The following is an 11,305-nucleotide window of genomic DNA, read 5'->3' as shown; positions in this document are numbered from 1 at the left end:
ATCCCAACTTATTTGATAGCCCGTAGGTTTGCTAAAGAAAGGAGCTTACATTGAAATGAGGACAAGTGTAATTATCAAGTAGCATGGGGGTAAGCTCCAAATGAGAATAGATTCCAAGAAAAGCTATAAATTAAACAAGCTCAGAACTATTTTGTATAGGCATTTCGCAAATTAAAACTCTGGCAATGTTTAATTTTCGAGCTGCTGGGGTGATTATGCTCATTCTATCATTTGCCTCCAATTCCATTTCTCTCTCAATCTTTTTTTTCCTTTTCTTTTTTCCTCTTGTTCTCATTTAATCAATAGGTTATGCTCTTTAGGAAGGTGACCGAAGCGTTATTCCTTGATTTCTTTCCCTGGTCATTTTAAAAAAGAGTTTTATTCTTTGTAAATATTTTTTTGACACATAAATGAGATTTAGCATGGTATAGCATAGATGGAGGTTTTAAAGGCAAAAGGAGTCACCATTGTCCAAGATTACACCAAGTCCAGCCTAGTCGTACTTATTCTTATCGAAGAAAACACTCAAATATCTAACCCGGTGATTAAGTCTCACAATCCGAAGGCCCTTGATCCAGCTAGGGTCATCACTAAATTAAGAATCCAAACTCAAAATGAAAAGGAGTTAAACTCACATACCACTAACATTGAGGGTAACTCTCATCCCTACAACACAATCCTCATATCAGCATACGCATCACTTACCATCCACTAGTTGGGAGTCGAAGAAGGGAGTCTATACACTACTCAAGCAAGACACACGGAGGATTAAAGACCCTTAATAGTCTAACTGGATCTAGATTAACATCTCAATAGTATAGCTAATGGCCAACAAACATCAAACCTTCGAGCTAAGAATACCATGCGATCTCATTCCGTAATCATCCATGGGGCTACCAATGTCACATGGAAGCCCAAGACATCCCTTAAGGATGTCAAGAGCCTACCCTTGAGCGTTCCTTAAGATGCTCACTTAGTACCCAATAGGATATTAGGGGAGGTAGACTGCTCACTTGATGTTCTCTCAAAACTCAAGTCTCTGAAATATTCCCACATAAGATTAAGTAATCACCAGTGATCTAATGATCCTACATCTTATGGACCAACCACAATGTTGTAGTGACATATGGGACCCATCGCCATGACATCTTCACACTTGCATCCAAGTAAACCAACCTTTCCCTCTTCAAATCATACACCAAAACCATGTGTTAGAATCTTTAACACATGAAAATACGTAACAAGAGTGTGGGCAACATTACAAGCAGGACATTAGTGAGAATATGGTCATAAATTTCAACAAAATTGTCAAAATTTTCATTATTTCTGCTTTCCATCACCCACAAAATTGAAATACCAGTCAATTTCCATTTTCCATAATTTCTATTCGAAATTTTAATAAATCATCTGAAACTTATTGAAATCTCATAATTTTAGTGAAACTTGCTGAAAGTTAAGGATGAAATGAAATTTTCTTACCCTATGTTTAAGGACCTTAAATTTAAATTTGTGTGGATTTGTAAAAACATGTAATACAAATTTGTATTGAATTTTATTCAAATGCCACGAATCCAAATCCAAGGCCTGAAATCCATGCTCCCAAACACATTAAAATTCAAATTTGAGATTTCACCACAAAGCAACTTTTTTTTTTAAATTTACCTTCTTCTTTTTTTTGTTATTGAAACAAAAAATTATTACAAGGTCTTCTAAAACTATATGAAAAATTAAACTTACAATAACATTTTATTTTACCTTCATATCTAAATTATTTTATTTTTATAATAAACCATATTTAATAAATTTTATGAATTTCATTTATATTAACTAAATATGTTTAATGCACATTATATAGCAAATATTTTGGCACATAATAATATAGATGTATTTAATTTATAATATATTAGCCCTAAAACTTACATTATTAAGTCTATTAATCATTTCCAAAGTTTCATAAAAGAATTTTATATTTTCCTACTAATTGTCATTGTTTTTTTCAAATCAAAGTTGAAATTGACATCAAAATCAGAACTCCCAAAAAAAATTTGTACTTTTGGAGTTTCAAAAATTTTAGTGGAAATTGAAATTCAAGACAGTAGACTAATTAAGATCGCCAAATTAGGCACTCAGTGTAGGATCGTAAACAAGAGAGAGAGAGAGAGAGAGAGAGAGAGAGTATTTTAGAACAAACACAATTGGGCACTCAGTGTAGGATTGTGAATAAGATAGAGCGGAAGACAGAGAGTATTTTATAACAAACACATTGAGAGACATTCCATTACTAGAAAGAGAGATTACAAGGGAGGAGAGTAGAGAACTTGTAATGGACTTAGAAGCTCCGACTGATTCTGCCTCTCAACTTCCTAACCATATTGAGAGAGAGAGAGAGAGAGAGAGAGAGAGCAACAAAAACTCTACATGGATTCCGAACTCCAGTGAACAGCTCCAACCCAGACCTTGGCCAGGTTAATGAATGTATAGGGGCACTATTAGATGGCAGATGACTCACGAGTACCGCTATGTTGTCTCCTGCATCAACGCCATTCAAGCCTTAGGGTCAATGACCGATACCCTAATAACAGATGGGTACAAACACATGGCACCTCACTCACCCAGTCTATAGGAAATCTTAAACACTACAGAAGATTTTAGTCTTCATATCGTTCTTGTTGCCATCTTTTTTTTTTCTTAACTGATTATATCCATACACATGCCCAGCATGTTGTCATGGTTGTAGAAGGATTCTATAGGCTAATCTTATTGCTGCATCAAGAGTCTTGTCCACCAATTAATTATTATGTCCAAATGTAATGGATTAGAAATGAAATAGAATAAAAATTTTTGACAAACATGTAAGAATATAAAGATTAATTCCATTTAATTTTATTTCTATTGTTGTGTTCTAAATAAATCATTAATTCCTATGCATATCATTAGTTGTTGCAGCAACTGTCTAAATAAAAAATAAAAACCAACGACACCTCAAAGCTCATCTTGCTCACGATGGGTCTTTTGGATTTGGAATTTAGTAGTGAGATGGGTGTATTGGGATTGGAGAAGCCAAACGGACTCAGCCTCGCACTACACTGGACCTTACAGCAATAGATTCATACATTGATTCTGGTTCATTCAACTGGCAGAAGTTAAAACATTAAACTCTCAGCAACATTGGGAGTTTGGTTTTACAGAGCTGCCGGCAATGGCATTGCAGCCTCCCAAAATGGCATCCCTCATGAGTATTGGAATCTAATTTTTATTATAGGCAAAAGCACACCAAGTAGAGATCATTAATAAGCAACTTGCACATACATGGTAGGAAAAAGACACTAAGATGATTAATGAGTTACTGGCACATGTTCTAATGGCCAACAGGAACATAACAGATCATCTAATTTGCTAGCTAGCCAACGATGAAGAAACAAATAGTATCAACTACCAAAGCTTACATTTCTGCTTCTTCCCGAGTGATTGGTGCAAATATTAAGTGCAGCAACAAAATGGCCCTTCAAATTTGGGTATTGCAAAGCTGGTGTCCTGGATCCATTAGCATACATAAACAACCTAGCAGAGGCAATAAAGCCATATCGATAGATTTAGGGATCGACATATCAACAAGAACCAAATCATGCGGGAGGAGCCCACTTTCCAGCTCTAAAGTCTTTATAGAAACTGGTCCTTTTTGACACAACATAAAACACTGCATGAATTACAACCAAAAGATGTAAGAAGAAATGAAGGCAAGGATCCACCCAAAAACAAGTGAGAGAGGTGACAGGTTACTCCTGAGAACAGCATTTTACAGGGAGATTGTGTGATTGTGCATGGATTGCTTTGCCAAGGAAAAGGGTGGGGTGGGAGGGAAAATGCATACCTGGGATTCCGGGGATAACAAAATTAGGTTCTTTCAGTACATCATGAAGTGTTCTCCTTTCGCATACTTTGACCCATTTAGTAGAAACCTTGCCTAGGAAACATTAATACATAAGCCCAAGGTTTGTTAATCCAACTTTTAATAAGAACAAACTAGTTTGAACCAAAAAACACTTTAGAGTTTGAGGTAAACTTTTTTACATTTACAGAAAGTCAATCAAGTAATCTTGAAGTTTGAACATTTTTTTTCATTTGTCATACTTATTTTTTATTTCATTCTTGTATATATCATACAGCACTAAGAAAATCATTTTTATATTTAAAAGATATTGAAAATACTTTAAAAAATAGGCAAAAGAGAACTGCCGTATGCAAAGTGCACCACAGTGGTAGACCGGCTCTAGGCAAAGGCAAAGGGGGATCAACTAGCCTTAGCAATGGTCCCCATGCAAGAATCTTTAGTGAGGATTCTTGTTCTTTTATTTATCCTTCCTCTGTTCTCTAGTAAAAGAGTTTTGGTTGCCTCGCCACCAATTTAAATGAAGGGGATTGTAAGAACATTGAAGTCATTGAAGCACACCACTAAAGGAGTTCACAATCTTTTTTCTATTACTCTTTAAATTTCTATTTATGTTTATACTTGCTTGAATACTCCTAACTTCTTAATTATTTGCGCAATTTTAATTAGTTAGTAAATTGTTTAGAAACACAATCCACAGCCCCTCTTGGGTTGCCATTTGGACTAACAGGTATGAGGGCAAGGGCTCTTCTCTAAAACTTAACTGTCTAAGGGTGATCATGATAACCAACAAAATCATGTGGCTGTTGAGGGAGAATCCGCTACTAGACCTCCATTCTTTGATCAAAATGAATTTACCTGCTTGAAAACTAGAATGAGGATTTATCTTCAATCACTTGATTAGGGAATGTTATTCAAAATGGGCATAGTGTTCACATGATGAGAAGAGTGACGCCAAACCCAAACCCAGGAATATGAGGAGTGAAAATAAGAGGCATTGGCAAAAGGCTGTGAACACATTGTTTTGCACATTAGACTGAATTGAATCTAATTATCCACTTGTAAGCACCAAATCAGTGTGGCACAATCTTGAGGTCAACACATGAATGTTTGAAATGACACAAGAAAATGTTAAGACACGTTTACAAGATCTTACTATATTAGTAATTAATTTCAACTTACCTGTTTCAAAAAAAAAAAAGGGATTTTCCATTTTAGTAGATTGAAATTTCTTGGAAAATCTTATACTATGAGCTCATGAGAAAAAACTTACGTTTTTACCAAACTCTTTGGAGGCCAAGGTAACAATGATCCAAGATGCCAAGGACCTAGAAATGCTACCATTGGACAAGCTTCTTAGCTCTTTGCTTGCTTAAGAAATGGAAGCAAAGAAGAAAGCCATAGATGCAAAGGAGAATTCAATTGCTCTCTCTTCAACAAGGAAAGTGAAAATGATGATGATGATGATGATGATGAAAGCAACGAATATCTTGTACTCATCACAAGGAAATTTGAAAGGTTTCTCAAGAAGAAGCTACTCTCAAGGAAAGGAGAAGATGTCGGGTAAGATTCGATGTACAATACACGTTTTTCGACGTCGGGTACGATTCGCTATACGGTACACATTTGCCGATGCCAGACACAATTCGATGTATGATACACGTTTTTCATTGTGCGCACAGTTCAATTTGTGATACACGAGGCCCTGATGTTGAGTACATTTCGATATACAATGCACATTTTTTGATGTCGGGTACAGTTCGATGTATGGTGCGCATTTTTTTATGTCGGGTACAATTTCATAAGAGCACTTGCGCTAAATGTGAATATTTCTACGAAAATTGACCATTATTCATATGCATTTTCAACTAATATGCTGGTGTTAAAAGTACTTTTGTACCAAAAGGGGCCAAGCTCATAACCCAAGCTCACACTAGAAAAGCTTGGACCCCAAGACAAATCCCAACTACACCCAAGGACCCAAGAGAAGTTGGATAGTAAAAGTTATTGTTTGATTGTGTTGTAGGGACGCTTCGAGACAATGACATGACATTACTCAAGCAAATGGTTCTTTGATGGTAATTGCTCACGGCACATGAAAGAAGATGCACCAAGTTCCTTGCAATCACAAAGGACAGTGGAAGCGTAACTTTTGGAGACAATAGCAAGGAATCATCATGGGGACTCGTAATGTTGATAATAGTACCTATTCTCTAATTGAATATGTCTTAGTTAATGATTTAAAGCATAATTTGCTTAGCATTAGCCAACTTTGTGATCAAAGATATCTTGTGAATTTTGAATGAAATGAATGTAAAATTGTAAATGAACAATATAATCAAATAATATTTGTTGCTAAAATGATAAAAAATATGTATATACTATTGATTTAGAAGAATTAATTGAACAAAACATTAAAAGTTGTGTTTAGGAGCATAAATTCAAGCCTTGAATTTAAATTTGTGAGAATTTGGATAAAATTCACCACAATCTCTGAACTGCATTATATCTTAAATCAACTCAAATCCAAATCCAAGAACCAAATTTCAAGCTCCAAAGATGGGGTAAATGTTTTTCGATTTTGAATGATGATTCTTGGTTGTGACATCACAGATTAGGTCATGGCAATCACACTATCTCAAAGCTTTTGAACATGGTCTGATTAATTGTATTATGAAGATTAAACCTAATAAAAATAAAAATTGTGATCCAAGCCAGAAAGGAAAACAAAAGAAAAGAAATTTAAAAACAAGATTCATACTTCTAGTCCTTCACAAATTTTACATCTAGATTTGCTGGACCTTCTAGAATTGTTAGCATAGGCAGTAGAACTTATATATTTGTTATTGTCGATGATTATACTTTATTACTTGGCTGTTCTTTTTAGCACATAAAGATAATGCTTTGCATGCTTTTGACAATTATATAAAAAATTTAAAAATGAAAAAATTTATCTTATCTCACAAATAAGGAGCGACCATGGGGCATAATTTTATAATAATGTATCTGAAAACTTTTGCAGCGAAAATGGTCTCCAACATAATTTTCCAACACTCAGAAAGGAAGAATGTAATACTTTAAAAAATAGCTAGAAACAATCCTCAATAAATATAATTTACCTATATACTTCTGGGCTGAAGTTTTAACAACTAAACAATAAATGTGGGCAATAGACTAGACCCGAAGACCTTGTTAAAAACATCTTGCATATACAACATATTGAGTAGAGTTCTAACGAGATCAATAATTAGAAAGACACATTTTGAACTTTGGTATAACAAAAAACCTTCCATAAGCTACTTCAAGGTTTTTGCTTGCAAATGTTATACCTTAAGCACTAGACATAATCTTGAAAGTTTTGACGATAAATCATATGAAAGAATATTTTTAGAATGCTCACCAATCAGCAAGACCTAAATCTATGGAATTGGTTAACAATCATCCCAATTCCCAAAGAACAAATGATAGGTGATCCATCTCTAGGCAATAAAACAAAATCAAGCCTAAGAACTGTATGCAATAGTTTGGCATTCCTATTGCAAATTGAATCAAAGAACATTGATGATTTAATTAATTATGAAATATGGGTAATAGTCAAGCAAGAAGAACCAAATCATTTTAAAAGAAATAACATAGGAAACTTAGTTGAAAGATGAAGTGATTAACCAATAATTTGGATCGAAATAGGTCTATAAAACAAACTTCATGAATAGTATAACTGTAAGGAATAAAACAAGATTAATTGTCCAAAATTCAATGAAGAATAAAAAAGTTAAGTATAGGAAAACTTTTGTACCAAAGGCTATTAAAATGCTACTTGCATTTGCTAGTTATTAGGATTCTAAGTTGTATCAAATGGATGTAAAACATGCGATTAAGTTAAATGACTACTTAGTTTTAAAACTGTAACTTTGCAAAACTCACATAAAGCTTTGTATGGATTTAAGAAAGCTCCTAGAGATTAGTATCATCACCTATGCAAATTCTTGTTGAAAAATGATTTTAAGATGAGTAAGGTAGATACAAATTGTTTTTGAAAACTAAAGATGATTACATACTATTTGAGCACATACAAGTTGATGGCATTATCTGGTGCTACACTACTTCTCACAAGTCCTTGTTTGAGGATTTTGCCTAGTGCATGTAGGTTGAGTTTGAGATAAGCACGAGAGGAAGAGGGGGGGAGCTCAAGTTCTTTCATGATCGACTATTAAACAATGCAAGAATGACATCTTCATTAACCAGGCTAGGTACATCAAAGAGCTTATTAAAGGCCTTGAATGGGTGAAGCTAAGGAGATAGGAACACCAATGAGTACGTCCATAAAGCTCGACAAAGATGAAAAAGGTAAAAGAATAAATATCAAGCAATATAGAGATAGGGTTGGAAGCCTTCTTCACTTTAGTGTTTATCTTTGTGTGAGATCTCAAGGTAATTTTGAGATTGGAGGAACATGCTATATTGTTACTCTTTTCTCTTTTTGTCGTTTTTTAGTTGTTCATTTCTTAGTTCCAGATCTTTTTCGGGAGATGCCTCATTCTCCCTCATGTAAATGCTTTTCCTATTAATGGAATTTTCTTTTGCTATCTAAATAATAATAATACCAAGAAAGCATAAAACTTCAATGCCAATTTTGCCATTGTAGAGTCAACTATAGGAGCACTATGGAACTTGTTTTTTCATAGGACACTTAATTGTAGTCATGATTGGGTAAAACACAAAACTTCATTGCAATTATGACAATAAAAATTGAATAGGTTTTATCCTATAGTAGTGTAAGACAAAAACTTGGGATGAAACAATCAGTACAAGATTTTGACTCGGAACATGAAAATGTGCCCATGAGATTTGAAAAGACAAGTGTAATTAATTTGACTAAAAATCCAATTCAGCATTCTAGGACCTAAACATTTGAAATTAGACATTACTTTTAAGAGATCATGTGCAAAAAAGTGACAGAACTTATATTTGTAGACGTTAAAAATCAAATTGCAGACATTTTTACAAAACGCCTTAGCGAAGAGAGATTTTGTACTATGAAAGAACTTAGCACATGTGTGCTTGATTGATTGAGAAATTTCGGTGGCCTGGTGCAAGTCATTCCGAGTTATTTTGACATATTTTCTACTTTTTTTAGCTAAAAGACAATTTATACTTGTTTGAAGGCTATTTGTGCTTTTTGTTAGATTATTTTTAAATAAGATCTTTTTTTGTTTGATTACTTTTTACCTCTTTCTTGCTTTGAATGTAAATTAATACAAGATGGGGTAAACCTAAAAATTGTGTCATTTTAAATTTTCAAATGGCAAAACATGGAGGTGGTTAACCAACCTTTTAAAGAAGTCAAATGGCCCTTGGACTGATTGGTACACAATCAACTGACCCAAGAAAAATCGGTGATGGGCCTTTTAACACACTCAAAACTCCATTTTCACCTTCGTTCTCTTTCTTTCTTCTCCAAACTTCATTTCTAACTCTTCTCCCCAAAATCCATCATCTCACATCTAATTAATTCATTTTTACTCATTTTTCTCAAACTAAATCATTGATTCATTCCCCTCCTCGTCATTTCTACCTATTTGGAATTCGAAAAAATGTCCTCAAGAAAATTTTAGGTGGGAAGGTACCAAAAGCAAATGGTGGTCTGAGTAATGGAAGAAGACGGCCCTCGTACAACGTATGACAAAGCCTAGATCCACAACAACCTAGATCTGCTGGTGACAAATGGTCTTCTTTTCAGAATTGGAATCTGGTAAATGGTAGATAAATGCTGAAGTTATGGTGTATAGTGTTTATATTCTTTATATTTATTTTCCTTTTTTTGATAAACAAAAAATTGAATTAGAAGAGAAAAGAAAATACAACAAAACAAGAAAAATAAAAATGGGAGAACAAGAAGTCCTTCTTTTAAAAAAGAAAAACAGCTGTAGTATCATAAAGAAAGCAAAGCCAACCGACCCCATTGTAAATCCTCCAAAGAAACATGATGAAAGAAACCGCCTGCCCCAACCCACAGCGACGCAAGATAAACCAATCTACTCCAAAGAAAATTATTTAGGAGTTGCCACACCTTTGCAAGTTCTGGCATTCCTCTTCGTTATCACGCCATATAATTGCCATAACAGTGCACCACCACAAAGCTTTCCTATCCTTTCACTTGCCAAACTCCTCAAACATAATAGTACTAAAAGCCTTCAACATGAAGGAGTAAACCTAGTTTTCATAACTTAATTCAGATGGCCAAGTTGAAGGGGCAGAAATGTGAGCAAGCCTCCCCACTCCCCAAAACAGAGCCTTATAGATTTCCTCTTCTGAAGCAAGTCATTGGTATCACAAATTAAATAAGGAAAAAAAAAAAGTTGCAAGAGAATTCCTCAGATGGCATCCTTTCAATCCATTGAATAAAATCCTAGTCCTTCACTTGCAAGAAAATTTTATGTCGATCTTTGAATTCTCTAAGATCATATTCATCTCTTCAACTATATCTAATGTCTATATTGTCTTAGATAGACTCTTCGTACCTAGTGAGAGTTGAGGATGCTGATATCCTTTATTATCATAATCTTTCAGCTGGGATTGTTCCAGCTATACCAACCAAGTAAGAGGTCTTTCATAGAATTGAGCACACCGGTAAAACTACTAATTTTTTGCTTGGCTAATAAAATCATTGTCCATGACATCCTATCTTGGACAAGCCATTTGGATACCATGAATGATTTTTTAGGCAGAGCTCCTATATGTCATGAGAAAGGAATAAATTTGAGTCATAGTATTTTGCAAAATATGAAGGATGTAACTGAAAAACCTAGAGCCCGTACCATTCATTACCTTATGCCATGTTTCTTACAATTATATTCCACCATTTTTCAATAGCCTTGACTGGGTTCAGTGGACATATCCAGTAGCCATAGGCCATACATTGCATCCTGGACAGATTTCCCAGAAGGTTGTGTTGAGTTTGAGGAAAAAGAGGAACCAAACCAAGGGAATAAGTAGAGGGCAGCCACATGGCTGAGATCTTAAGGGTTTATATGATTGTACGGAAACTCTGTCACACATATAAATTATCTAGATAAATGGTTTACCATGTTTGAAGCCAATCAGCAGCAAATGTTGGTGCGCTATCCTCAAATGCCTCCATCATCATATTAGATACTTCGTTATCATTGCATTGGATGTGTATGCCCTTTTAGGTGGGGCATGGATTTTTTTTTCTTTTTTTGCACTCAGGTGCTTTCTTCCTTTTTCAATTATCAAGTTAACATTATATGCTTTTCATTTTTCGCATGAGTATACATGATATTTGGACTATCATGCCTTTTGCCTCCCAAGTTTGTTCTCCCCTACACAGTTTTGATGCTGCCAAAAGGGGGAGAATTATAATGATATGGCATTTGAAAATATCTTGATTGTGTG

The 11,305-nt window shown here is 34.6% G+C and overlaps 1 protein-coding gene across 1 annotated transcript in view; it reads right to left on the bottom strand.

Moving 5' to 3' along the window:
* Positions 1 to 3,235: 3,235 nt before the first annotated feature.
* The window catches only part of LOC131155152 (uncharacterized), a 29,866-nt gene continuing 21,796 nt past the window's right edge, over positions 3,236 to 11,305 (bottom strand). The window contains exons 7-8 of the mRNA XM_058108090.1: positions 3,872 to 3,964; positions 3,236 to 3,697 (exon numbers count right to left, since the gene is read on the bottom strand). Of these exons, the coding sequence (XP_057964073.1) occupies positions 3,624 to 3,697; positions 3,872 to 3,964 (167 nt within the window). The 3' untranslated portion in view covers positions 3,236 to 3,623. The remainder of the gene's footprint in view (positions 3,698 to 3,871; positions 3,965 to 11,305) is intronic.

The sequence above is a fragment of the Malania oleifera genome, chromosome 5 (genome assembly GCF_029873635.1).
Source record: "Malania oleifera isolate guangnan ecotype guangnan chromosome 5, ASM2987363v1, whole genome shotgun sequence".
Taxonomy (NCBI): domain Eukaryota; kingdom Viridiplantae; phylum Streptophyta; class Magnoliopsida; order Santalales; family Ximeniaceae; genus Malania; species Malania oleifera.
The sequence above is the reverse complement of the archived record's forward strand: the minus strand, read 5'-3'. Positions and strand labels throughout refer to the sequence as shown.